The 27,812-nt window shown below is 54.1% G+C and overlaps 1 protein-coding gene across 2 annotated transcripts; it reads left to right on the forward strand.

The window, feature by feature from the left end:
- Positions 1-252: 252 nt before the first annotated feature.
- Epha2 (EPH receptor A2) lies at positions 253-27,701 on the forward strand. Of its 2 annotated transcripts, XM_036178484.1 has the most exons (17): positions 253-474; positions 5,536-5,603; positions 7,484-8,159; positions 15,397-15,552; positions 15,627-15,959; positions 17,192-17,307; positions 17,628-17,781; positions 19,054-19,153; positions 19,593-19,648; positions 19,835-19,960; positions 20,078-20,266; positions 20,405-20,466; positions 20,549-20,758; positions 20,916-21,065; positions 21,790-21,983; positions 22,411-22,566; positions 26,714-27,701. In XM_036178484.1, the coding sequence occupies exons 1-17, from the start codon at positions 393-395 to the stop codon at positions 26,817-26,819; spliced, it is 2,934 nt and encodes a 977-aa protein (XP_036034377.1). In that variant the 5' UTR covers positions 253-392; the 3' UTR covers positions 26,820-27,701. The 2 variants fall into 2 exon arrangements, with proteins under 2 accessions (XP_036034377.1, XP_036034376.1); XM_036178483.1 differs by having other exon boundaries at positions 347-474; positions 20,078-20,466; positions 26,714-27,610.
- The last annotated feature ends 111 nt before the right edge of the window (positions 27,702-27,812 follow it).

Here is a 27,812-nt window from a genome sequence, read left to right on the forward strand (position 1 = left end):
GGGTATCAGATCCCGGGGGACTAACCACTGGAGGCGCTTTGAAGCGCGCAAACTCCTCAAGGTTTGGGGCTGAGGAGATGCCAGCCAGTGCACAGGGCCCCCTACAATCCTCCCCAAATCCCTGCCTTCCCCAACCCCAACTTCCCTCTGACTTCCCCGCCCTCCAGTCCCGGTGTCAGCCCGGCCCCTTTAAAGACATTCCTGAGGGCGTGGTTTCGGTGACGTCAGCGCGGGGCATGAATGAACAGGAGCGGGTTCTCACCCAACTTCCATTAAGGACTTGGGGCAGGAGGGGGAAGCAGTAGTCCCGTGGCGGGCGGGCGAGTGGGCAGGAGCGGGACACCGAGACCGGCGTGCGGACAGCAGAGATTGCGGGGAGCGACAGGCGCGGCATGGAGCTCCGAGCAGCCGGCTGCTGCCTCGCGCTGCTGTGGGGTTGCGCGCTGGCGGCCGCGGCAGCACAGGGAAAGGAAGGTGAGTGTCTGCGTGGTGGCCGCAGCCAGCAGGGACCGCGGGCTACGGGACCCCGTGCGCTGGAGCCCCACGCTCCTCTCCGGGGCACACCTTTGGAAACTGACTTGTGGCTGCTGGATCTCGGCGCACTGGGTTCGGTGGGACGCGCGGGTTGCAGTCGGGACGATCTTGGGGGACCCCCTCCTGGGATCCCAGGGTCTCTGGAACTAAGAGATTTAGGCTGGGGCGTGCAGGGCTCGGAGGCCGCGGAAAATAGGACGCGGCGCCCGCCACGCGGTTGCAGCCTGGCGGCGGCTTCTGGAACGCGACCCCCGCAGGGCGCGCGGAATCCCTCGGAGGAAAGAAGGCGTCTAAGTGGACTCTTCCCGGCGATCAGCTACTTAGTAACCCTGATTTACCCATCTATCCCGATTTCGTGAGGAAGGCATTTGGGTGCAGGCCCCGATTTTTGGGGAGGGGGCTCCTCAGCGGCCTGAACCAAGATGGTTTCTCTGCTCCCGGTTTTCACTTGGGTCCCAGAGGTCAGCATAGGGAGCGCCTAGAGTCAGCTCTGACCACGCACACCTTCCCTCCTAGCCAAGCTTCATTCCCAGGTTCGGTAGACAGGTTAAGTGCCAGGAGGGAGGACAGGAAGTCCCAAAGTCAAGTGTTCTGAGCAAGGGGTGACTCAGAAGGAGGAAATGCGGCAGGTGGGGTTGCGGCCTTTCTCGGTGTAGAGGTGTAGAGCCGTCATCTCGGGCCACCCGGAGCCCAGGCACCTGGAGGTAGGGAGTGAATCACCTGTCCCCGCCCCAGCGTCCCGGAGCCACGCAAGGTGAGGGGGCCGCAGATTTTGCCTTTCCCAAGGCGGCCAGGGGTGCGCTTGGGGGCGTTGTCCCTCAGCTAGGGTCTCGGAGAGGATGGGGATTCCTGGCCTGCCCTTGGCCGAGGATCTTCCTGTCCACCCAGCCGGAGCTGGCTTCCGTTTCCCACAGCGAAAACTTTTCCCTGCTTTTGGTTCTAGCGCGGCTCCTGCCGGCTCCAGCCGGGGAAGCGTGGAGGAAACCCTGGTGGGTGAGAAGTTTCTTTATTCTTTTCGCCTTCCACATTGGGAAGGTAAAAGGCCAGTTTGGAGCTCTTGGAAGGTGGGGAGTTTGAGGTGGAGGGGTGTCACATCCTGGCCCCATCCCAAAGACATTTCAAAGCCCCCGGGCCCCTCGGGAAGTTCTTTTTGTGAAGGTGTGCCCCAGGACAGGGCAGGGCAGGGCATCGACGACCCTCATTCCCTCTCCCTGATTCAACTCTGGCTCTCTCTTCCTGGGAACTGTGGTTGGGGAGAAGAGAGAGACAGCTGGAATTGCTAGCCCTTTCCTGGGCTGCCACGGAGTTGAGGATTAGACGTCTGCTTTGCTATGCGGGCTCCTGACCCCCAGCCCCCAGCAGGGAAGCCTTAAACAATCTTGTACTTGTGCCCCTGGGTGCATCTGTCCCCCTCATCCCAGCCTTTGTGATTAATCCCGTTCTGCATGGGATGGAGGAGGAAAAGGGTGCATATTGATTGCCCTGTGGTTGTGGAAAATTCTTTGTATAGGCTCCGGATTCCCAAGGAGCAACTACCAGGCACTGTCTGTGTGATGGGCGTGGGCGCAGGGGTGGGGGTTGGGGGGGTAGGTGGGGGGGAGTGGGGGGGTGGGGGGTGTTGTGACCCAACTGGTTTCACTGGGTGGGGGGAGCTGTGGCCAGGTATGATCTGTCTCCTTTCTAGCCTTGACACAGCTGTGCAGGCCCTTCTACCCTTCTTTTGCTGAACTTGGAATCCCAGAGGGAGCCAGTTAGAGTCTCAACAGCTGCTGAATTTGCCTCCCTACAGCAACTTTTACTTTTTATTACATTGTGTGTGTGTGTGTGTGTGTGTGTGTGTGTGTGTGTGTGTAGCTCAAACTTGTTCTCTCCACCATGTGGGTTCTGGGGTTGGAACACAGGTGAGAGACAAGTTCCTTTGACGGCTGAGGCATCTCACTGCCCCTGTCCTTCTTTACAGAGAGGGAGGGAGGCCCACCACTAGTCAGCCAGGGCGCTCTCTGCGCAGAGGGTCTGACCCACACATCCAGCTGTCTCATCCAGCCAGAACCGCTTGCTGCTGACTCGGTTGGATGGGGGTTAGAGGTTCAGGAGGCCTGGAGAGGGTTTCTTAGCTCAGCAAGGGCCTTGCCTGTCTTCCAGTCCCATGCTTGTTTGCATCCGGAGTCTCTGGTTCCCCCCCTCCCCACCTTTTAGGTGTAAGCTGATCTTTGGGTAAAGAGGGATGAGGTTAGCAGGGAGGTGGTAAGGGGAACATTGCATTGTGGGAAAGCTTGTAAAGTAATGTAGCCCACAAAGGTAGCGTTATGATGGCGGATCTCCCCCATCCTACTCCGGTCAGAGTGTCTCTTAGGGGACAGAGGACTTATGGGGTACCTTATCTAGGGTAACCTTTGGTGAAACCCTGAGAGGGTCATGCCAAGGGGCTCCCAAGTTTCCTGCTTCCAATAAGCCAGAACCTTTGATTACCAGAGCCCAGGGACTCTGTCAGGGCAGAGGGACAGCTGGGCTCTCCCGTTCCTGATGGTTGGGTTTAGGGAATTTCCATGGGAGGGGGCTGTGGCTGGCAGCCCTTGGGGTGCGGGAAGCCTTCTTTTCTCCTCAGATTGAACCTGGTGATATTTCTATCTAGATTCAGGCTTGGGCTGGCCCTCCTGCCAGGTTAACCCTTCAAAGCCCATTCCCCAGGGGACTTAGCTTGAAGTTTCTACACTGCTAGTGTGTGTGTTTTGTGTGTGTGTATGGTGAAGTGTGTGCTATGTATTAGATTTAGAGACTTAGATTTGAGAGCAGTCCTCCCTTTCACTCCCCTGCCTAAGCCCAGAACCATTCCCGTGGGGTTGGTGAGTTTCCTAAGGTTAGGCCCTGGGCACGTCTGAACAAATCCCTGCCGTTACCCACCTCGTCTTCCACTGTCTCCAACTTACAGCCTCTTCCACTTCCACCAGCTGTGGGATATGGGACCTGAGTCACTTCAGACTTCCTCTTCCTTGTCTGGGCTGCCAGACCCTTCCTATGGTGGCTGAGGCCGGGGTCAGGGTGGGAGTGCCTCTCACTGGTCCTGTGGCTTCCCTAGGAAGGGAGCTGTGCAACCTCAGAAAGCATTCTGTTTGTCTGAGACACAATCTCACTATGTAGCCCAGGCTGGCCTCAACTCACAGAGCTCCTCCTGGATCTATACTCAGCTGTCCTTTTTAGTGTTAGTTCAAGACATTTATTTATTTTTGAGACAGGGTCTCACTGTATAGCCCTGGCTGGCCTGGAACTTGCTTTGTAGACCAGGCTTTCCTTAAACTCACAGAGATCCACTTGCCTCTGCCTCCTGGATGCTGGGATTACAGGTGTGTGCCACCAGCTCTGATTTATGTGGTGTTTGAGATCAAACCAGAGCTTTGTCTATGTTGGACAAGCACTCCGCTGTTTGTTGTTGTTGGTGTTGTTGATAGTGGTGGGACTTGCCCCCTAACTATGTACTCCTCAGCTGAACTACACTGTCCTTAGGGCCGTGACTCCCACTCACCTCCTATATCTGGAGCCCTAGACTGTCTCAGTGTTTCCCAGGGAGCCATTCTCCTAGGTCTTGGTGTGGAGGAGTGTAGCTTCTGAGGTCAGATCTTCAAGGTACCTTGCCCATGAAAAGAATTACTTTACTGTTCTTGCTTCCTCCACCACGGGTCCCTCCCTGGCTTCTGAATCTGGGGACCTTGCATGGGTCCAAAGCCTCAGTTCCCCTAATACCTTACTCTCCAGGGAGGGTGGCATGACTTAGCCTTTACTTGGAAATGGAGGAGAAACAGATGCACCTGGCAGAGAGGTAGGGGTGGCAGAAGGAGCCCGAGGGCTAGGCCAGGTGCAGGGAAGCCCCTGGCAGAGAGGCCTCCCTTTTTAGATTAAAAGGGATTTTATGTTATGTGCATTGGTGTTTTGCCTGTGTGTATGTCTGTGTGAGGGTGTCAGATCCCCTGGAACTGGAATTACAGACAGTTGTGAGCTGCCATGTGGGTGCTGGGAGTTGAACCCAGGTCCTTTTAACTGCTGAGCCATCTCTTAGCCCTCTCCAGATGTCTCTTGAGGGAGGATAGGGTGGTCTCGGCACCAATGGTCCCTCTGGGCCTGGAAAGTCCCCTATGAGGATTTGCACCCATCATTCACACACACACACACACACACACACACACACACACACACACACACACGTACTTATGCCAGGGGTAAGAATGGCTTTCCCAGGGAGGAGACCTGGCCAGAGATGTGTAGCTTTGGGATCCTCCTTGAGACCTTCATGCCCTTGACTGTGGGAGGAAGATCCGTTTCCAGGCTACCCACGTCCCCCAGATCCGTCCCTCTTGTTAACATCCCTTTCTTTCTTTTCTTTTTTCTTTCTGACATGGTAGCCTTGCTGGCCTGGAACTCACTATGTAGACCAGGGTGGCTGAGAACTCCTAGACATCACTTGCCTCTACCTCTGGAATGCTGGGCTTAAAGCTGTGTGCTATCATGAAAGGCTGGCCAACAACCATTCCCCATGGAGCACTTGAGTGCCGATTACTCACAGCTACTGTGTGTGCTGGGTGGCCTGGTTTGGGTCTGGGTGTTCTAGCTAGGGGGACGTGACAGAAGCAGACAGTCCTGTCCTGTGTCCTGTGGAGTGTTCTCTTGTTCAAGGAAGCAGATGGGGCAAGGGGGTATCATTTTATTCTGTTCACCCCAGCATACTCCCCAGCTGCTGTCCTGCAGTGTTGAGGTCTGCCCTACCCTGCCCCAGCTGGGGGCTTAGGGGACAGCATAGCTGAAACCCTGGTGACAGGCATGAGTCCTGCCTCTTCCCAGATCAAGTCATGTATAGCTCCTGGGGTCGGGGTGTCAGACAGACAGACAGACAGACAGACACACACACACACACACACACACACAGAGGCATGCACACGCCACCCCACGCTGGTCCTGCCGTGTTGCTCCTGGGAAAGCCCCAGCTCACTGGTCCTTCCCCGTCTCTTACAGTTGTTCTACTGGACTTCGCAGCGATGAAAGGGGAACTGGGCTGGCTCACACACCCCTATGGCAAAGGAGTAAGTAAATTCCAGGGCTGAGGGTGGGTGGGGAGGAGGGCTGCGGGTCCCCGGAGAGATGGAGGATGGGAGCCTGGATCACACACAACAGCTCGACCCAACTTGCAAACTGCTTTTACCACACAGGACTGAGTTAGTGACCTCAGCCGCGGCAGAATGGAGCTAGGCAGGCAGGAAGGGACCTTAGGTGGCCTATCTGGGGAGACAGCTAAAGACCCCAGCAGAATGGGATGCTCCAGAGGGGCTCTACCTGCATCTTGGGAAGGAAGGGTTAAAGGCTGCCCTGTCTTGGAGGTCTTAGCACAGGAGGTGAATTGTGAAGGACATTAACTCCCTTCCTGCCTGGGGAGGACATCTCCATTTCTGCTATGCTTTACAGTGATCTTGCCCTGACCCCCGATTTGGAGGCAGAGGCTGGAGGACTTTGGGAAAGATGCTACTGTGCTTCAGGCCTCAGATTGCCTTGCGTGCAATGCACCCTTGTTAAGTTGGTCCTGGGACTCTGAGCCGGGGAGAAGGGTGTGTCTAGGGACTCTAGGGACAATTCTACAGCTGGCCAGATCTGAGTGACTTGCGTCTATCCCAAGTCCAGCGCCAGGGAGGCCTGAAGTAGGTTTGGGAAACAGACTTCTAGGACCCTGGAATGTCCAGCAGGAGGCAGATAGCCTTATTCAACCCAATCGTTACACATGGTGGGGAACTAAGCCCTGGGGGCACGTGGGTCTTGCCTAACGTCACACAGGGCAGGGCAGGCCTCTTTTGTTGTTCCCTTTAGTTGTATTCATGTATTTACTTATTGACTTTCCCCCCCATTCATTTATTCACACATTTCATTCATCTGGGACCTCCCTAAGTACCTACTCTATGCCAGAGAGGCCCTGGGGATTCAGAGCTGAGTCAGTCGCTATTCCCACGATGAAGAGTTCAGAATACGGCCCTGGGAGCCAGGCTTAGGTTACCATATGCCAAGTCTTCCGATGATAGAAGGGGACATGGAGAAGGTAGGGGCACACAGCCCCACCCAGACATTCTGGAGGCGTCTGAGCTATATTGTAAACAGAAGCTGATCAACACCAGGGCTTGGAGGATCATCCATTGCTTTAACTTAACCATATATGTCACCACACATGGCACACAGTAATGACCCTAGTCACCATGGCACCATGCCAACTGTTTCATGTGGTTGTCGCCCTGAGTGCCATGTGCTGTGTTCAGTGTTTTGTAGACATTTTGACATTTATCCCCACAGCAGTCCTGTGAGGCAGAGTATACTGCTCCCATTGCACAGAGGGCGTTTGGGGAGCACAAATGATGAGAGCCTCAGACTACCCCAGGCCCACTGATGGAGAGACTCAGTACCCAGACACTGGGACCAGAAAGACCCATAGTTAGGTCCTCTTTTTTTTTTTCTCCCGAGACAGGGTTTCTTTGTGTAGTTTTGGTGCCTGTCCTGGCTGTGTAGACCAGGCTGGCCTTGAACTCACAGAGCTCCTCCTGGCTCTGCCTCCCGAGTGCTGGGATTAAAGGCGTGCGCCACCACCGCCCGGCCCATAGTCAGGTCTTGGCTCAGCTATTTTTTGGTTGCATTTTTCTAGGTCCCTATTTTCCTTCCCTGTAGAATGAGGGCATAAGAACTGAGAGTCAGGTGTGGTGGTACATACCCATCATCTTAACACTTCAGAAGTGGAGGCAGGGGATCAGACGTTCAGAGTCATCCCTCATGACAGAGAGAGAGTTCAAGGCCAGCTTGGGCTACATGAGATACTGTCTCAATAGAACGGCAAAACTTAAATATGGGAAAGGGAAAAAATTATGAAGCTGTGCCCCCTGGGATTCAGTCTGTGCCCTCCCCTACTAACCCACCTGTTACCCACACACAGTGGGACTTAATGCAGAACATCATGAATGACATGCCCATCTACATGTACTCCGTCTGCAACGTGGTGTCTGGTGACCAGGACAATTGGCTTCGTACCAACTGGGTGTACAGGGAGGAGGCTGAACGCATCTTCATTGAGCTCAAGTTCACGGTGCGTGACTGCAACAGCTTCCCGGGAGGCGCCAGCTCCTGCAAAGAGACCTTCAACCTTTACTATGCAGAGTCGGATGTGGACTATGGTACCAACTTCCAGAAGCGCCAGTTCACCAAGATCGACACCATAGCCCCTGATGAGATCACAGTCAGCAGCGACTTTGAGGCTCGCAATGTCAAGCTGAATGTGGAGGAGCGCATAGTGGGGCCGCTCACCCGGAAGGGCTTCTACCTGGCCTTCCAGGACATTGGCGCCTGTGTGGCGTTACTCTCCGTTCGTGTCTACTACAAGAAATGTCCTGAGATGCTGCAGAGCCTGGCTCGCTTCCCCGAGACCATTGCTGTTGCAGTCTCTGAGACACATCCCCTGGCCACTGTGGCTGGTACCTGCGTGGACCATGCCGTGGTGCCATATGGAGGCGAGGAGCCCCTCATGCATTGCACAGTGAATGGCGAGTGGCTGGTGCCTATCGGACAGTGCCTGTGTCAGGCAGGCTACGAGAAGGTTGAGGACACCTGCCAAGGTGAGTGGAGGTTCCTGGGATGGTGGGAAGCCGTGCTGGTGGGGAGGTCACGGCTCTGGGATTGGACCATCTTAGTAAGTAGGTTGGAGATGTCACTGCCCTGATGATGGCCTTGTGACTAGAAGCTGCCTGGATCCTCCCAGGACTGTGTGAGGGCTGTGGGTCTAGGACAACAATGGCATGGGTCCCAGTTCCCAGACCCTCTAGTTTCATCCATATCCTTCATTCCCCTGCCTGAGTTTCATCATCTGTGAAGTGGAGAGGGTCATAGTATCTATCTTGGGGGGTAGTTGTGATAATCACATGATCTCATGCTCGTAAAGTGCTGAGGTCAGTCAGTGCCTGACACATAAAGACCTGTAAGTGTGTGGCTGTTATTTTTTGATTCATCCCATGAATAGTTCCTGCTCTGCTGGGTCTCTGCAGTCTGTTCCCAGGAACCATTTCTGATTCTCATGCTGTGTGGCCTCAGGCAAGTTGCCTAACCACTCTGGGCTTCAGCTTTTCCTTGAAGAGAGTTAAGTAGTTTGTTGATTCAGACCCAGGGTATGCTAGAATCACCTGAATGCATTTGAGAAGCTGTGAAGTGGGGTGCACTCTGAAGTGGGGTGCATTTGGCTCTCACTGGAGCCACAGACCCAGATCCTGTTGGGGTTTATTGACGACATATTGAGATTGCAAAAGGCCCTGTTTGGGTGACTCTCTGGGCATTAGTGAGCTCACACAGCGGAAGCTATGGGGACAGCCAGGGCCTGTGACAGCGGAAATGTACAGCCGCCACAGGTTCGCAATGGATGTCTCTGGAAGTGACTGGGGCAGAGCATGTGTGGAATGCAGCTGACCTTTGGAAGGCCACCGTCGCCTGGTCGCCTGTCGCTGGGAGCTGCTTTTGCAGAGATAAGCTGGGTGTTGAGAAACTGGGGGCTAGGGCCTTATGTGCCTTGCAGGTGCGCATACCTGCTGGATGACCCTAGCTGGGTAGGTCCCTCCTCATTTCTGGCATCATTTCCTGTGAGCAAAATGGGGTGGGGGATCACCTTCATCTGCACACCTAGCTTGCCATGAAGGCTGAAAGACCCTAAAGCTTTTTCTAATAGGTGGTCTATGTGCCTTCCAAGGCAGTTCTTAGAACCTCGCTTAACACAGTGCATGAGCCCCTGCGTGAGCGGTTTCTTAGGAGACTTTCTCTATCACCCTTGCTGCCCTCTGCCCTCTACTGAGTGAGCCCCCTTTCCTAGGTGGCCTCTGCTTAGGTGACCTCAGATGCACACTCTCAGCTTCAGACAATGACCATGGGTGTGTGTATGTAGAAGGGGGGTGCTGGACAGGACGAGTGGGCCCAGGCGCTCCTCCCCCATGACATCCTAACACAAGAATGCAGGGGTGGAGGAGGGGTGGTTGAAAACTTTCCACCCTGGTGATTCAGACCCTGCGGAGATAAGTGGGGCTTGGGGGGGGGGGGGGGGTCTTCATGCAGAGGGGCAGCTCCCTTCTCTTGGGGATCAGGGTTCTTGGCAAGCTTGGTTTATAAAGAGCCCAGCCAGCACCCCTTGGGAGGAGTCATCCCAGGAGGACCAGTTCCTAAGAGGGACACTTGACTTAGCTGGCATAGCCCTCTGGGTTCTAGCCACCCACTGCTCTGGCTCTGTCCGCTTTGCACCTCTTCCCAGCAGGGAAAGGGTCCTGCCATGCCAGCCTGGCAGCCTGCGTTCAGTTCTCAGGTAGAAGGATAACACCAGCTCCGACCGCCAAGTTGACTTCCACACAAGTGCCATGGTGTGTGTGCACTCAATCATGATGAACACAATTCATTTCAAAATTCATTCTTCTTCACTCTGCTTGGCAGCCTGTGACCATGGCACTGAGGGGTTCGATGACAGTGTGCTCTGAAAAGTTTGTCTCCTTGAGTGTGTACGTCCTTTCTGTGAGGCCGGGGCTCTTTGGTAGTCCCACTGAATAGATGAGGACACTGAGGCTCAGAGGCTTACCTGGAATCATATAGCTATGTCAGGATTTAAACCATGGTGCACAACAGTACCCGGGCTGCCATGGGTCAGGAAGTGGGACAGGAAATGACCAGATCCTGTGGAATCCCTGACTCAGCTCTTGGCACCGAAATGGGTTCGCTGGCCAGTTCTGGGATGGCAGGTCTTGGCACCGGGGCTGGGGATCCATCGGAGGGAGGGGTGGGGTGACTAGAGGGCCATTGCTTGGGTGTGTTGGGGACATAGCTTTTACTGATGAGGGGGGCGTGGTACCCCAGGCCGACCTGCACCTTGTCAAGGTCATTTCCAGAGTCATTGGGCTGCGTATGTGTTCTTTCTGGGGATTTCCTCCCCCAGAAAGCTGGAACTAGTCTGGAAAGAGTTAAGTGGTTAGTGGAAAGGAGGGTCCTTCCAGGTGCCGAGTGTGGACAGGTGGGCATGCTGCCCAGCCACAGCTACCCAGAGCTATGTCAGGAATGAGCCAGCCTCCTCCAGCCTACCCCCAGCCCTGTCCAGGGGACAGTGGAGTCACTCAGGCTGACTGCCATCTCCCTGGGGGCTGCTTTGTCTGTGCTTCCTGTGTTGGCTTCTGTAGGGCCCCCGGCTGGCGCCTCGCCTCGGCCCAGGGAGACCGAGGCCAGGTGAGCAGGTGGCCAGCGGCCTAGGCCAGAGGCTCAGCCCAGCAGCTGGAAGGCTGGCCTCTGGAGGATGTCACTGCCTGGCTCCGGTTTCATGGCCCCCTTTCCCACACAGTGATACTTTATTCCAGGTACCAGAGTAGACATTTCCCAGGCAAGGTTTCTAATCTGCACAGCATTGAGAGAGGGTGAGGTATCTCCCACTTTACAGATGAGGAGATCAAGGCCCAGAGAGGAAATGGCATACACTGTCCCCACTTGCCTGGGGCGTGGAGTGACTATGACTGCGGCAGAGTCCCTGTGGGCTTTTTCCTCACTATCTGCAAGCAGCTCTCAGGGACCCTGAGACCCTGTGATTGGATCCTAGAAGTTGCCGTTTTCTTGGTCAGATCAATATGAGCTATTCCATGTGATTTACTGTGGATGGTGAGAAGGGACTCCCAGCCCAGGGCCCACAGCAGTGAACTTGGACTATGGTGGGGCCGGGGGTTCTCAGACTTATGCCTCACCTGGTATGTGATACCAGGTCTTATTTCTGTGGGTTTCAGGGGTAAGGGTTGTGGCGGCAATCCCCCAGCCTCACCTCTGTGCTCCCCAGGAGCAAGGCTAGGCCCCAGTGGCCCGGCCAAGCAGGCTCTGCCCCTCCCTAGTTACCGGAGGTAAGGAGGTAAGCGGGTCCCCTGAACGGAAGGAAGGAGGCAGGCAGAGAAAGCCAAACAAGATAAAGGCTGGAGGTGGGAGAGCTGGGTAGGCGGAGGGCAGCACTTAGCTTATCTGCTGGGTGGCGGATATGCCCACAGATAGCTCCCAGGGCATATGCGAAAGGAGCAGAGCCCTGAGAACCAGGAATGGGGTTCACCTTTTCTGTAGGTACCACAGGGCCTGTTGAGGACACCCTCCATGCCCTGGGTCATCGACTCACAGGTTGAGGTTCACTGTCAGGGTACAAAGTCCAGGCTCCACTACCAGAGGACCGAGGTAGTGAGGTGGTATTTTGGTCGTTGGCTGTTCCTGGCTTGGGAAGGCTGATTGCCACCGGGACTGACCTCTTGACCTCACAACCTCACCTCACTGAAGCCTAGGAGGCGGCTGGGCCTGGGGAGGGGCTCCACAAGGAGCTGGATTAGCGCCACACAGAGGGCGTCTGTCCCTGAGTCACCCTGCACTGCCACCTGAGGGGCGGGTATCAAGAACTGGAAAAACCAGGGTACAGCCCTATAGCTGTGTAGTGCCTGTGCCCCGGTTCTGCTTGGAGTGGCCCAGGCCTGCCAGGCAATTGGGGCCAGAGATACACTCTACAGGTGCCCCAGGTATGCCCAAGCCAGGCTCTCCTGCCAGTCAGGTGGGTGTCCAAGTAGATGGTGTCCCTGAGGGGCTGAAATGCCACTCACTACTGCAGCCCTTGGCATGTTTCACTGTGCGTGGTGAGTTTACCGTTCACTTGCTCCTTCATTTCTTCACTCACTTCATTTTTTCAAGACCCATCCGTTGAGCACCTCCTCCTTCACATCAGGTCCTGCGCTGAGCCACACGTGGGGCAGATAGACCAGACTCTGATGCTGTTCTTGAAACTGCCAGTCTCAGAGAGGAGGGAGGGGGAGGAGGGGGGGGAGAGAGAGAGGATCCTCATATGTGCACAAATAATTTCAAATGAGGCATAAAAGCTAGGCTGTGAATTCCCCTGGAGCTGAAAAGATGCTAATCTTTCCGTCACACCACCATATCCCAGTTCCCAGCATCGTGCCAGACACGTAGGTTGGGCTCATTTCTGTTGGGTGAACTTGAACCTGAGTAATAGTTGCCCTATTGGAGCACCAAGGAGCCCGAAACTGAACAGTTGGTGTAGGTTATAGAGGAGTCAAGCTGGCTGGCTATTGGCAGTGGGTGGGTGCTTGGTGTGGTGGGTATATTTGGTGTGTGTGGCCCTGGATGTTGTTTGCCCTGGATGTTGGGGAATGTGAGCAATGCTGAGGGTCCTGGTGGTCTTCCCGATGTGTTCTGGGACTCCCCAGACACTTGCAAAGCCTGACAGGCACGGCCTGGGGGTGACCCAGGGCTCTGTGGTTGGAGGAGGAGGGGGGCAGTGCGTTTTCGGCAGGCAAGCGCATGCTCTGTGGACGCCGCCTCTCGTGCATTATCTGGCACATCCGCAGCGGAAATCTCTCCAAATTCCCTTTTTCCTGCCGGCAGGCAGGCCACCCCCAGGCTCTGGGGCCAAAGAATAGAACCCATCTCTTCCCCCACTTCCTCTCCTGGCATGAGATGGTGGGGGAGCTGGGACATAAGGGTTGGCAGGTGGCTTAGGCCTTTGTGACCACACTAAGCACAGGGGCTGGGAGGAGGCAATTGTGATTTGGGGGCTAGACCCTCCGTCTCCCAGTCCCCTGACCTTGGTCCCCAATGAACCAACACTTACTTACTCACATGCAGGCGTCTCAGGGTTTAAGTGAGAGCATTAGGGGATTGGAAGCTGGGATTGCAGGCCTGGCATCCTTGCCTCTCATTTTTGTGGTGTCCTTCTCTTAAGAGAAGGAGAGAGCTATTTTTGTATTGTAACAGCTATGTAACGGGAGCGAGGCCAGAGACACACAGCTCTCCCAAACCCACCAGGAGGCTTTGCAACTGACTGAGAAAATGACTCTCGCTAACCCCGTACCTAGCCCATTGGGGTGGTGTTTGGAAAGATCTGGGCGCTGCCCTCCGGGCCGCTCTGAATAGTCAGGGTTTCCTGGTTGGTAAAGCAGGACTCATGGCTTGCACAGCACTGAACTTTGTTCCAAATTGAGGTGTTCCTAGGAACAGAAAGGGATGACAGGGAAGGTGCTTAGCTTCAGGCATCCTCGGTTTATCTTTTTGGCTTGGAGACCTTGAATAAATTGGCCTGTCAGAGCCTCAGTTTTCCTAACTGCAGAATAGGGTGAATGCTAGCCACATCTTGAGGACTAGATTGTCAAGTCCAGCACTGAATAGTCATGCTTCATCCGTAGGAACTCACACTTTGTGCAGGTTAAGAGCTATTCCTAGGTACTTTGTCTTGCTATTTGGTTCTGAATTAACTCCCTTCTCAAGTGTGTGTGTGTGTGTGTGTGTGTGTGTGTGTGTGTGTGTGTGTGTGTGTGTCCAGTGGCTGGGCCAGCCTGGGATACCTCAAGGGGCCACAAAGAGTTAGGATGTTGTTTGCCGGACTTATAGCAAATGCAGGGCACAGGCTAGCCCTTGACAGAGCCCCGCCCTCAGTCCCATCTCGCTTCCACCTCTGCTCTGTTGCCCAAGGAGGGCTAGGCTATGCTCTCCAGCCTGCTTGATCAAAGGTTTGTAGAGGGCGGGAGACTTGAATTGGCTTCCCGGGGTGGATCAGGGTTTCTCAGGCCATGAGGGCCAGGGCTGCCCCGTATCCGACAGCCTTTGTCCAGGGATTTTCTTCCCCCTATAATGTGATGTCATTTTCTATATCAGACCTTCGGTGACACCCTATTGCTCCCAGGATAAAATCCAAACTTCTTTCCGTGACATTCAAGGCCTTTCTCCACTTCATTATTGCTTCTGTTCCTTCTGTTTGTGTCAAGAAGGCTGCTCATATCTTCTGTATGACATGCTCTTGCTCACCCTAATTCCCTATCCTCGGAGCTGCTAAACTTCTACACAGCTGTTAAACCCCAGCTGAAGTATCTCCCCTGCCCCCCATGATGCCTCAGATGCCTGGCTACCCTCTTTGGCCTCTGCCAGCCACTCACTGTACATGTCACACCCTCCTGTTTTCTGTACTTAAGATTCTCCGTTTTCACTTTGGGGTCCGTGAACCACATGGGGCTAGGCAGAGGAGGTGGTCAGTGAGTGACTGATGCAGGACCCCCCCCCCTGAAGAAAAAGTGAAAAGGGGCATTCAGGGTTGAAAAAGGAGGTCCCCAGGAATAGCACTCTGGCCTCTTCCAAAGCCACCCCAGCCCTGGTGAGCCCCGTGAGATGAGCCTCGTGGCTGAGCAGCTTCCTGTCTGTAGGCCAGGAAAGGGCTTGGGGCAGGGTAAGGTGGTGAGAGGAAGCCCCCAGAATCAGGTGCCCGAGTCTCTAGCCAGCTGGGCCGGGATGGACTGCTGAAGAAGGAAAGGTTACTTCCTGGCGGCCCCTCAGGGCAGAAATGACATGGCTTTGGAACCGGATCCAGGGAAAGAGCTGGGCCTGGCCTTTCCTGCCTCTTGGAGGCCAGCCCCGGAACAGGAAAGAGACCAAGTCAGGTTAGAGGAGCCTTGGCAGGGGGGCATCCTGACTTGAGAAGGCCAGCTGGTTAGTCAAGGGTGGGGGTACGCAGCTCCAGTCTCCACCCTGGTCAATTCACATCTGCTGTACACAGGAGAAATCCCGCCGGGCCATTCTGCACAAATCAGGTTATAGGACCTATTTATGCTGGAGGGCAGGCTGTAGTTCTAGAAATGCTAGGCTTTGAGGTGTGACACTTCTTGCAAGAGGCAGCTGGCATCAGATGTACCAGGGTTTGGGGCACTTGGGACAGGTTATTTTGGTGCCCAGCAGGCACTGGCCATGGATGTGATGTCAGTAAGAATACAGCTGGGAAAGGACACATGGAACTGACCTCCCGTCTGTCCTTGTTCCTCTCAGCCTGTTCGCCAGGATTCTTCAAGTCTGAGGCATCCGAGAGCCCTTGCCTGGAGTGTCCGGAGCATACCCTGCCGTCAGCCGAGGGTGCCGCCTCCTGCCAGTGTGAAGAAGGCTATTTCAGGGCACCTGAGGACCCGTTGTCCGTGCCCTGCACACGTGAGTCTTGCAGAGATCTAGGGAGGGGTAGCCGAGTGAGGGGACAGCCCCTTTGACCTCCACTCTTTTGACAGGTCCACCCTCTGCCCCCCACTACCTCACGGCAATCGGCATGGGTGCCAAAGTAGAACTGCGTTGGACACCCCCCCAGGACAGTGGGGGCCGCAAGGACATTGTCTACAGCGTCACCTGTGAACAGTGCTGGCCGGAGTCTGGCGAGTGCGGGCCCTGTGAGGCCAGTGTGCGTTATTCAGAGCCTCCCCATGCCCTGACCCGCACAAGTGTGACCGTCAGTGACCTGGAACCTCACATGAACTATACCTTCACTGTTGAGGCCCGCAATGGCGTCTCCGGCCTGGTGACTAGCCGAAGCTTCCGCACTGCCAGCGTCAGCATTAACCAAACAGGTGAGCTGAGGGATGCTAATGACTATCCAGGGGACCTGCTTGGGTGGGACTTGAAGACAGGCACCCAGGACTCAGCCAGAGTGTTCAGAGTGGCTAACATCCTTTCATACCAGCCAGGCGATCTCTATGAGTTTGAGGTTAGCCTGGTCTATTGAGGCTAGCCAGAGATAAATAGTAAGATTCCTGCCAGGCATGATGGCCTATGCCTATAATCCCAACACATGTTCTGAAGGTGGAGGCAGGAAGCTTAGGAGTTCAAGGTCATCCTCAGCTATATAGTGAGTTCAAGGCCCACGTGAGGCAAAGGGAGAACAGGGCGGTTCAGTAAGTACTTGCTGCATAGACTTGAGGACAGCACCTCATGGGGTGTGGACCCCTTGCACCCATACAGGCAGAGACAGGGAATCCCCAGCTGATAAAGCCAGGTCATGGTTCAGTAACAGACTCTACCTCAAAATACCTGCCCCACCCTCACATGACATCTCTGGACTACTTAGCCCCGGGACTTAAAGTATTTCTCTATAAATTTATTTTTTCTTTTTTTTTAGGGAGGGTTGAAAATATATTGTATCGGGGATGGGAAGGTGGGCTTAGTCAGGCAAGTGCTTACTGCACAAACATGGGGACTGGGTTGGAGTCCTCAGCACTCATGTGAACACGTGACACCACGGGGTAATCTGAACACTGGGGTGGGGACAGGACAGATCCCCGAAGCTCATTGATCAGTGAGCCAAAATGAATTAGTGAATTCCAGACTCAGTAAGATCCTCTGTCTTAAAAACAAGTAAGTCGAGGGTTTGAAAAAAAAAAATAATCGAGGAAGATGCCCGACGTCAATTTCTGTCTTTAACATGTATACACACACACACACACACACACACACATACATGCCACATGCACATGTGCAAACATCTACATGAACACATTCCTACATAGAACACACACACAAAAGAGTATATTATATAGGACTGTTTGAGCCTTGCTTGCCTGGTCTCCAGAAAGATTCAGTGGCAATCACCAAGTGTCTTAGTTATTATGTATACATTCATAACTGTCACCAGGGCACCTCTGATGGGCTAGCCTCTGATCAGTCAGGGCGGGATCTCTAACCAGAAATCCAAGAACCCAAGGCAGGGCCTGAAGAGCATGGGTGTGGGGCAGCTGGCCCTCTGTCTCTCCACCCTTCACCCCTTGATGACTTCTTACGCCCCTCCCCACCCTCTTCTGCCCAGAGCCCCCCAAGGTGAGGCTGGAGGACCGCAGCACCACCTCACTGAGTGTCACCTGGAGCATCCCAGTGCCACAGCAGAGCCGCGTGTGGAAGTACGAAGTCACCTACCGCAAGAAGGTAACAGGGTCGGCACAGGCCATGGAGATGTTTAGTGCACAACGATCTGGAGAGGTTCCCTTCTGCATCCGGGGAAACTGAGGTCTCCCAGAGCATCACGGGGAGAATGTTTTGGGTTCTCAGAACCAGTCAGAGTGGGCTGTGTGAGATTCAGGCAGTCCTGGGGTCGGAGGGTCCCTTCTACACCGTGGTTTCCTGGTCCTAAGAGTATCTGTCTGATTGGCTGACACAGCAAACCACCTTTGTGGCTGGGGTCTTGGCTCCTGGCCGAGGCCCTGCCCTACCTCACTTCCTGCCCCTTTACCCACCACTACCCACAGGGGGATGCCAACAGCTACAATGTGCGCCGCACTGAAGGCTTCTCCGTGACCCTGGATGACCTGGCTCCCGATACCACCTACCTGGTGCAGGTGCAGGCCCTGACGCAGGAGGGCCAGGGTGCTGGCAGCAAAGTGCATGAGTTCCAGACACTGTGTAAGTCAGGGGACCAGCGTGTGGGCCAGTCCAGGGACTCTGAACTAAATAGGACATTGTTGAGGAGGAAGTGGAAGAGTCTAGAAATGCTCCTTTCTTTTAGCAAGGGCATAGAACAGCCAAATGTGGGGAGAGTCAGGACTAAGGCTGGCAGGCAGGACCAGGGATGTGGGTTCAGAGCAGTGTTAAGGGGTGAAGGCAGGCTGTGGCTCTGGCAATGATATTTCTGAGTTCAGACCCTGCATATACTAGCATAGAGCTCAGTTGGTCAAGTGTTTACGTAGCATCCCCAAGGCCTTGGGTTCAATCCCTTACACGTGTATAAACCCCTGGTGTGTGCCTGTGAAGGATCAGAGGTTTAAGGTCCTCCTCGGTTACATGACGAGGCCAGCCTGGGCTACATGAGATTCTGCCTCAAAAATTAAATAACTATTTAAATAAGTACATACCTAAAACAACTTAAAAACAAACAGCTAAAGATTATGGTCCTTAAATTTTCCTCCATGGACCATCAGGAAGGCCCCCTTCTCTCTGTCTGGCTGTGAAACGGTAATTAATATCCACAGGAGAGGGTCTGGAGAGGTGGCTCAGTTAAGATGGAGTACTCCTCTTGCAGAAGACCTAAGTTCCCAGCATTCCTGTCAGAAACCCCTCAGCCACCTTAACTCCAGTGCCAGGCACCTGCATGCACATGTGCACATATACCTCCCCATATATGTATTTTCATAATTAAAATACATCTATTTGTCTTTTTTTTAAAAAGATTTATTTATTTATTATGTACACAGAAGAGGGTGCCAAATTTCATTACAGATGGTTGTGAGCCACCATGTGGGTGCTAGGAATTGAACTCAGGACCTCTGGAAGAGCAGTCAGTGCTCTTAACCTCTGAGCCATCTCTCCAGCCCCTATTTGTCTTTTGCTTATATATTTTGGTTCCCTTTTTTTTTTTTTTTTTTGGTTTTGTTTTATAGGTTATAGGGTTTTTTTGTTTTTGTTTTTTGTTGTGCGTGTGTGTTTCTTGGTTTTGTTTCTTTGTGAGGCTGTTTGTTAGAGAGAAGAAAGAGAGGGCATGGAGTTGGGGTAGGGCAGGAAGATCTAGGAAGGGAAAAGTGTGGCCAGCAAAACAGAAAAAAAAAAATCCTTAGGAAATTGTAAGGTAAAAGCACCCGGTAAAAGCATCTGGTCCTTACAGGGAGCTTTGAGTGCAGTGGGGTGTGTCTGTAGGATCTGAGAGTGGGCGCTGTTTTATCAGCTGGTCTTTCCCAACAGCCACAGAAAGCTCCGCCAACATGGCGATGATCGGTGGTGTAGCTGTTGGCGTGGTCTTGCTTCTAGCACTGGCGGGAATCGGCTTCTTCATGCACCGAAGGTTAGCCACAGCTCCTCCTGGGCTCCCCAAGGGCTGGTGGGACACAGAAAGGCAGATCCCCAAGCAGGCCAAGGTTATTTAACCTAATCTAATCCAAGTCTGTAGGATCCCTGACTATGGGAGGATGAGCTGAATTTTAGGGGCCACGGGGCCATTGTCGTTACACTCCTTCTTAACTTCCTCTGGACACTAGCAGGACGCACTAGCTAGTTCAAATGAGGACAGCCCTCATTATGGCTGCTTACAAGGCCATTGCAGTGAGTGATCTCCAACTGTGAGTCCAGACTTGGTGGCTTTCTCTGCCTTCCCCTCACCCTCTGCCCAACATGGGGGCTGAGTGGATTGCTAGGCAGTGAGTTCAGGGCTTGGTTAGTAGGTCCTTTTGGCCAACACAGGCTGTACTGACTATGTGTGTCTGGTCCCTGGGGGTTTCTTCCAGGAGGAGGAACCTGCGAGCCCGCCAGTCCTCTGAGGATGTCTATTTTTCCAAGTCAGGTAAGATGCAGCAGTTTCCCAGCTCTCTGGTGGACCTGGAGGTCTCACTCAGCATCTCTGGCTGAACCCCTTTGACTCAAATCTTCCTGAGGTCCCAAGTCATGTGGCTTCCCCTCTCTATAGCCTCACCTTCCAAGAAGCCCCCCTCAAGCTGTCTGTGACCCAGCTTCTCTTTCCTCCTTGCAGAACAATTGAAACCACTGAAGACCTATGTGGACCCCCACACTTATGAAGACCCCAACCAGGCTGTACTCAAGTTTACCACCGAGATCCACCCATCCTGTGTTGCAAGGCAGAAGGTGATTGGAGCAGGTGAGGCTTACCCACATACTGTGCACCTGGAGGAGACAGGTGATGGGTGGTCCAGAGCAGGGCCTGCCCAATGCCCAGGCTTACTAAGGACACTTCCCACACCTTGCCTGCCTGCAGGAGAGTTTGGAGAAGTGTATAAGGGGACTCTGAAGACATCATCAGGGAAGAAGGAAATACCCGTGGCCATCAAGACCCTGAAAGCTGGCTACACGGAGAAGCAGCGTGTGGATTTCCTGAGTGAGGCCAGCATCATGGGCCAGTTCAGCCATCACAACATCATCCGCCTGGAGGGCGTTGTCTCTAAATGTGAGAGCCCGGGAGGTGGTCAGGGGTGGCCCCTGGTAGTCAGGGGAAAGGGCTGGATCTGGGACCACCTGACCTTGGCTGTGTCTGTCCCCACCCTCCTTACTGTCCTCACTCACCACCTGTGTCCATGTTCTACAGACAAGCCCATGATGATTATCACAGAGTACATGGAGAACGGAGCCCTGGACAAGTTCCTTAGGGTAAGGTCATGGTCTGGGGGGAGGAGGGGATGGAAGCTGAGGTTTCTGGGGCCAGTTGGCACTGAGGGGCTACAATCTGCAGGAGAAGGATGGCGAGTTCAGCGTGCTGCAGCTGGTGGGCATGCTTCGGGGCATCGCATCCGGCATGAAGTACCTGGCCAACATGAACTACGTGCATCGGGACCTGGCTGCCCGAAACATTCTTGTCAACAGCAACCTGGTATGCAAGGTGTCTGATTTTGGCCTGTCCCGAGTGCTGGAGGACGACCCTGAGGCCACCTACACCACTAGTGTAAGTCACAGAAGGGGACATCATAGGTGCGGGTGAAGGGCTGGAGGGTTTTACCCTGGATCTGGGACCTGAGGAGTGAAGGGTGACTCTAGGCCCATAGAGAAGGGGGGCCTGAGTTCCGGCTGGGACAGGGGTAATGGGGGCTGGTCTCCTGCAGGGCGGCAAGATCCCTATTCGATGGACAGCCCCAGAGGCCATTTCCTACCGCAAGTTCACCTCAGCCAGCGATGTGTGGAGCTACGGAATCGTCATGTGGGAGGTGATGACGTACGGCGAGCGGCCCTACTGGGAGCTGTCAAACCACGAGGTAGGCCCCTCTTTCTCCCACTGACCCGCTGTCAAAATTTCCCTCGTCCCCAAACCCTGGGGCCCTGACACAAGAACATCCAGTAGGAACCTCAGATACTGTTCTGTGGTCTGTCAGGGGGAGGACCCAGCCTCTGGAGTGAATGCAAAGTCAACAAGAGGGAGAGGAATTGTGTGCACATGCAAATATGTGTTGGGTGTGTTTGTGTTTGCATGTGTGTCCATGGCAGTGTGTGTGAGTGTGTGTGTGTGTAGGCACATGCATGTGTGCATATGTCTGTATGTGGGTATATGAATGTGTCTGTACATATATGTGTGTATGTGTGCATTTGTACATGTATGTACATGTATGCATGCATGTTGCATGTACCTGGTGCCTCACCTAGTCTAGAGGCCTGGGATTCTGCTTGTAGGGATCACATCCCTGCAGAGACCGAGGAGAGTAAGTAACACAGACAGGCTAAGACATGGCAAGGAGAAAGAACTCCAGTCTGTGGGGTGGGTAGAGACGGGAGGAGGCTGGAGTACAGGACACCTGGGGCTGACCTCTACAGCACTGGAGATGGCCCCTCAGCACTTGCCTCATGGATGACTTTGAAACTGTGTACATACTTAGGAAAGGGTGCTTGTTTGTTTCTGGGGCTCTTCCCCCAAGCAGCGGGGCAGGAGGTAGGGGTGACAGTTCTGTGCCTTCCTAAGACCACCCTGATACTTGTGTCCTCTAGGTCATGAAAGCCATCAATGATGGCTTCCGGCTCCCCACACCCATGGACTGCCCCTCAGCCATCTACCAGCTCATGATGCAATGTTGGCAGCAAGACCGTTCCCGCCGGCCCAAGTTTGCCGACATCGTTAGCATCCTGGACAAGCTCATCCGAGCCCCAGACTCTCTCAAGACCCTGGCTGACTTTGATCCCCGGTGAGTCTCATGTCCTGGACCTGTGGATTGCTGGGCTTCTCGGGTTGACTGTATGGCTAGGTGGGAGTCAAGGGTGCTCAGAAGTGACATGTCAGCGCTGGTGATGAAGCCCACTGGTAAACTGTTTGCCTGGTATGCACAAAACCCCACATTCATTCCCCAGCTAGCCCGGCTAGTCCTTTTGCATGGTCCAGTAACTCCAGCACAGGAAATCAGCTTAAATGGTACATGGGTAGGCACTGGGCTCTATGCAGATAGGGAAACTGAGGCACAGGGTGCCAAGGGCATCTTAAGCATTCTTCCCTGTCCAGGCTTCTTCATTTGCTCAGGGGAAACAGATGTATGCCCTACCCACGTTAGGACAGTAGGGCTTTGGTTGGTCAAGTTTGGCAGCCCCTCACCCATAGCTTGTGGATTTCCACCCCAGAGTGTCCATCCGGCTGCCCAGCACCAGTGGCTCAGAGGGAGTCCCCTTTCGTACGGTGTCCGAGTGGCTGGAGAGCATCAAAATGCAGCAGTACACGGAGCACTTCATGGTGGCTGGCTACACAGCCATCGAGAAAGTGGTGCAGATGTCCAATGAGTGAGTACATGCCCTTGACCCCTGTTCACCTCTGGGGACAGCCTCTGGTGCACTGACTGTCACTCCTTTCTCTCTCCTCCACCCCCCCCCCCCCCCCCCATGTATATCTTTTTTGGCTGGGTGCCCCGCCCCCTCCAGAATAGGAAGGCACTGGGAGTTACAGTTATCACTAAGCTGTGGGTATGGAGGGCTATTTGCCCACCCTGGGCTGTGCTGCAGGGAATCATTGCTTACATAAGCAGCGACCTACAGACACTGGGAACACAGATTCTGGCTTCGATCAAGCAGGACCCAGAGCCTTGTGCGTCCTTTTCCTGGTGCCTGGGAACCAGAGCCTTGCCAGCCTCTCCCAGGCTGCTTTCCCTGTGTGGTTAACACAACCCTGCCACTCACCCCCTGCTGGCCTTGGATGTGCCCTTAGTCAGTCTGTGTAAGTGACTTCAGTCACTCCTCAGCTCTCTTCTCCACACCCCACCCCACCCCATCTCCATCACTGACCCTTCCCAGAACAGCCTTGGCAGGGACATCTCTTCCCGTCCCTGGAGGGATACAACATTGTCCTCTTAACCTTTGTGCTTCTAAAAATAGTTGTGGGTCCCAACTGCCCAGGATCCAAGTGTCTAAGGCCATAGTAGAAACAGGCCCTGGGGTAGGAAGGTTTTGGGAACTGCTTGGATGAGGTGACCCGGGCCTCCCATGTCCCTGGGTTCTAGCCGCTCTGGGACCTGGGCTTAAACTCAAACATTCTCTGGGGTCCCTGACAACCTCCCAACTGGGCTTCTGACCTGCTGGTCATGAATGTGGCCATGAAAACGGTGGGTCATGGGAAATGGACGGGAAGAATTGACCAGAGGGAGATATGAGAATATGGAGGACAAACATTAGATCCCAGGATACTTCTTGCTGCCAAGCAGCGGCTGGGCTCACACTTTGGCTCTGCAGACACACCTGAGTTCATGTCCCAGGTCTGCAGTGCAAGTGATTTTGGTCTAGCTTTGACCTTGGTGCCCATCTCTCCATGTGGGGATTGGGTGGGTGTGATTCAGGTGCTTAGGGTGTCTTGATCCTTCTCTCCTCAGTTCTGCTGTTCCCATAGTCCCATAAATCATGGTTCTGTGCCCTGGTTACCAAGTCCCCCTCCATGTCCCTGGCAACCCAGGTCAGGCCCCTGGGTTCCTTCAAGTCCTCTCCCCCAAGAAAGCACAGCTTTCTTCTAGTGACCAGCACTGAGTGTGAGGAGCAGGTTTACAGGAAACACATGGCCTTAGAAACATCTCAAAATAGCCTGGGGCGCCCCTCGCCAAATCCTTTCCCACGAGCTGGGACAGGCTCCTGGACTGACAGGCAGTGCACACAAGCAGGCAGTGTGCTTGCTCGAGGGTTATTTGGAAAGCATCTGGATAAAGCCCGGAAGTCGTTGAACGCTCTTTCCTCCTGTGCTCATACCCACTGGCTCATGGGGCTGCCTCTGCCTCTCTGAGAGGATGTGGGGATGGATCTGAGCACGTTTTAAACCCACAGACTGTGGCGGCCACACCGTGGAGCCCAACAGGAACTGGCAGCAAATGAAAACAGTTCCCTTCCGGGTAGGGTCAGGATTTAGGCTTCAGTACCCAGTCCCCTCAGACTCCCTTCCAAGGACCTGGCCTCCTCTCCCATACTCTCCATCCACCTCTTCTCAGCACGAGCCCCCCATGCTATTTTGGACTTGGTTGGGTTTTGAGCTGGATAAAATCAAAATGACTTTTTGAGGACCTGATATAGAAAGTAGTTTTGTTTGATTGGTTTTGGTTTTGGTTTTGGTTTGTTTTTGAGATAGGATTTCTCTATGTAACAGTCCCTGGCTGTCCTGGAACTTGATCTGCAGACCAGGCTGGCCAGGAACTCACAGAGATCCACTTGCCTCTGCCTCCCGAGTACTGGGATTAAAGGCGTGCACCACCACCACCACCACCACCTGGCTCAGAAAGTCTTTTATTGCACTATACCTTGAACAAAACGGCTGCCCAAAGGCCGGGCCTGCCCAGCATTAAAGCTGCACATTGTGGCATCCTGGTTCAAGGGGGCATAGGCTCCAGATGGGTCTTAAGGTTCTGAATCCATTTACCAAGTGTGAGTGATACAGCTCTTGGGTCTCTGGGGACTATTGTGCCTCCACCCTCACCCTCTCCCATAGTAGGTCTTCATGGGTCTTTACACTCACAGGATTTCTGGCTCAGGGGAAAGAGGAAGGGTACAGAAGTGACCTGGCTTATGTCTCTCATTCCTGCACAAGGATGCATGGGACGCCTGTTCTGCAGCCCTGAGGGGAATGAGGTGGGAACCAGAACCAACCTGGACCCTGGGGGCTTGTCTGACGCTCACCCCAGTGAGTTGTTCTATCTGTAGTCAAGAAAAGGCGGCCTTTAATGGCAGCATTGGGGAGGTAGAGGCAAGTGGGTCTCTGGGTTTGAGACCAGCCTGGTGGTCCACATATGAGTTCAAGCCAGCCAGGACTCTACAGCGAGACCCTGACTCAGGAAGGAAGGCTGCTTGGGTTGGCTGGTTGATTGTGGGGTTTGGGGAAGAAGCACACAGCGCTCAGGAATACATCATCCTAGCCTTTCATCTCTGTAAAAAGAAATGGGCTTGGGAGGTGCAACCAGACCCACCACAGCCTTGCCATGAACCTGGCCCGAGAATCTTTAGACTCCAGACTGGGAAAGGAACCGCTGTGGTGGGGGAGATGGCCTCGAGGTGGGGCAGGGGTCAGCCCTACAGCGATGTTTACATCCACACCCGTTTACTGAGCCCTGCAGGGTGGGATCAGTGAGTCTGGGGTTGCCTCTGCCTGCCTTTCCCTTAAGAGCCCCCCCCCCCGCGGAGGTTCCCTGCCAACCCCCTATCTATCTTCTGGCCCTGCTGCAGCAGAAGCAGCCCCCCTCCCTCCGTCCCCACCTGGGCCTGCCCATCCCTGCTCAATGCTTGGCTCTTTCTGAGCCTGTGGGAAAGTCATGTCTCCGGCATTGCAAACTCCAGGAGCTTATACCGTATAATTAGTTCCAATTACAGCCAAGAGCTGGCCTGTAAAAACCTGGGTGTTTTCATGAGCTAGGGCTGGTGGGTTAGCACAGCAGAAGAGAAAACTCCTGGAGTTAGCAACAGACATCTGTTGACTGCTCCCGAAAGCTTACGTGGTTCTACCTAGAATGGGGGAGGGGTGCACCAGGAGAGCCTACTCCTTCTCAGGGGTCCCCTGTGACCTAGCGTCAGCCTGGCACTGAATCCTAACCCCTCAGTTGGACACCACTATCCCTCAGATTTCCACAAGGAAAGGCAGCCTGCCTCTGGTGACCTGCAGGCCTCACCCACTAGAGTCTAGCAGAACCTTAGCCACTGGGGATGGGGAGGGATGAGAGTGTAGGGGAGTAGAGGTGGTGGATGGGGCAGTCCTTGGATGGAGGGCCTTGACAGGACACTCCTAGAGGGTCCTTGAAAAGCCACTACCTGAAGATGCTCCTGCCGCTTAGGGAGACAGACCGGAAAGACGTTTCTTCACTGTTGGTATAATTGCTGTGTGACGTCAGAAAAGTCTCTATGCCTCTCTGAACTTCAGGCCCCTGATGTACAGGGGTAAGAAGGGCATCTAAGGCTGGGCAAATTGTTCAGCCTGTAGTGTTTGCTGGGCAAGCAGGAGGACCTGAGTTCAATCCCCAGAATCCATATCAAAAAAGCTGGCCGCAGTGGTTCCCATGGAATCCCAGTGCTGAGGAGGAAACAGGCATATCCTTGGAGATTGCGGTTGAGAGACTTTGTCTCAAAGTGAGCAGCTCCTAAAGTGAGGTGGCCCTTTGACCTCCCCATGCATTACACATATAAATGCATACACACATAAAGAGCACCCCCACACACACACCCGTGAAGAGCTGCTTGCAGAAGAGGCTCAGCAGGAGTCAGTTGGCAGGCCATGTTAGGATGTGACCCCCACCCCCATAACTGGACCACCCTTACCACAGGCCCTTAAAGCCTTCTCCCTGTCCTGCTTTCTTCTCTGCCTCTGCTTCCCTGCTCTGTCTCTAACTCCCTCTCTCCCCCTGCCCACTCCCTCAGCTGGGCCACACTGCATAGCCCTGTTCCTAACTCTCCCTCTCTCCCTCCCCACCCACAGTGACATCAAGAGGATTGGGGTGCGTCTCCCTGGCCACCAGAAGCGCATTGCCTACAGCCTGCTGGGACTCAAGGACCAGGTGAACACAGTGGGGATCCCTATCTGAGTCCGACGGGGCCTTGTGCCCACCTTGACAAACAATACTTGAAAAAACACAGTGGTCTCCCTGCCAACCCGTGCCAGGCCACTAGGACTTAATTTATTTCTACTTCTGCATCTACGCCACCCTGAGGACTCTGCAGGGGGACTCTTGAAGACACCCTGGCCGGGCTAGAGAAACTCCTGGATTCTGGGCTGGGGGCCTCTTCCCTGGCCCAGGACCCAGTTAAGCTAAGCACTTAGCGGTTGCCATTACATTCCCAGCATTCCCTGGGGCTAGAGTGCCATCAAGACCATTGACACCCACGTGAGACATTTCCAAACTGGACCTCTTCATCACCTTTTCTCCCCAAGAAGCCACCTCAGGAACTGAGGCTGGGCCCTCAGCCCAGACCAGATGACTAGGACACTGTAAGCCCCACCCCTCGTTAGAGGGTAGATTATGGACTCAGCTGGGTGGAGCCACAGCAATCTTCCAGTGCCTTCTTCGGACCCAGGGCCCTGCCCTCCGCCCTGCAGGGCCAGTTTCTTGCTTTCCTGGGACCCCCTCAGGATGCTTGTTTGTGTTGAGGTTTTTTTTAAGTACATATTTTATACTTGTGGAAAGAATGAGTGTGTGGCGGGGACCTTGCCAGGGCTGGGGACGAGGATGCTCTGCAGTAGACATTCCTGGGCTGGGGGCCAGCCAGACTTGAGGGGGCTCACTGCCCAGCCACCTCATCTCTCGCCCCTTTGGACGACTGTCGTATGCTGTCAGTGTTACTGATTTTATTGGGTTGTTTTTGTTTTGTTTTTTTTTTTTTGAACCTTAACTTATTTTTTTTTATATTTATTGTTAGAAAACAACTTATTTCTGCTCTGGAATAAAGCTGCAGATGGTTCAAACTGACTTTGGCTTTCAATCCTGAATGCTCAGTGGGGTCTGTGGCTGCCTGTTGGGGGCTAAGGGGACCCCCCTAGCTCCAAGTGTTCAAATAGAGCTTGCACAACAAGGGAGGGT

Source organism: Onychomys torridus, chromosome 2 (assembly GCF_903995425.1).
Source record: "Onychomys torridus chromosome 2, mOncTor1.1, whole genome shotgun sequence".
NCBI lineage: Eukaryota > Metazoa > Chordata > Mammalia > Rodentia > Cricetidae > Onychomys > Onychomys torridus.

Bases quoted from the DNA above. Each gene is read 5' to 3' on its own strand.
- Epha2 (XM_036178483.1), top strand. From the start codon at position 393: ATGGAGCTCCGAGCAGCCGGCTGCTGCCTCGCGCTGCTGTGGGGTTGC. The intron at 5,604-7,483 runs GTAAGTAAATTC...ACCCACACACAG, and splicing joins CACACCCCTATGGCAAAGGA to TGGGACTTAATGCAGAACAT. The intron at 21,066-21,789 runs GTAGGCCCCTCT...TGTGTCCTCTAG, and splicing joins GGGAGCTGTCAAACCACGAG to GTCATGAAAGCCATCAATGA.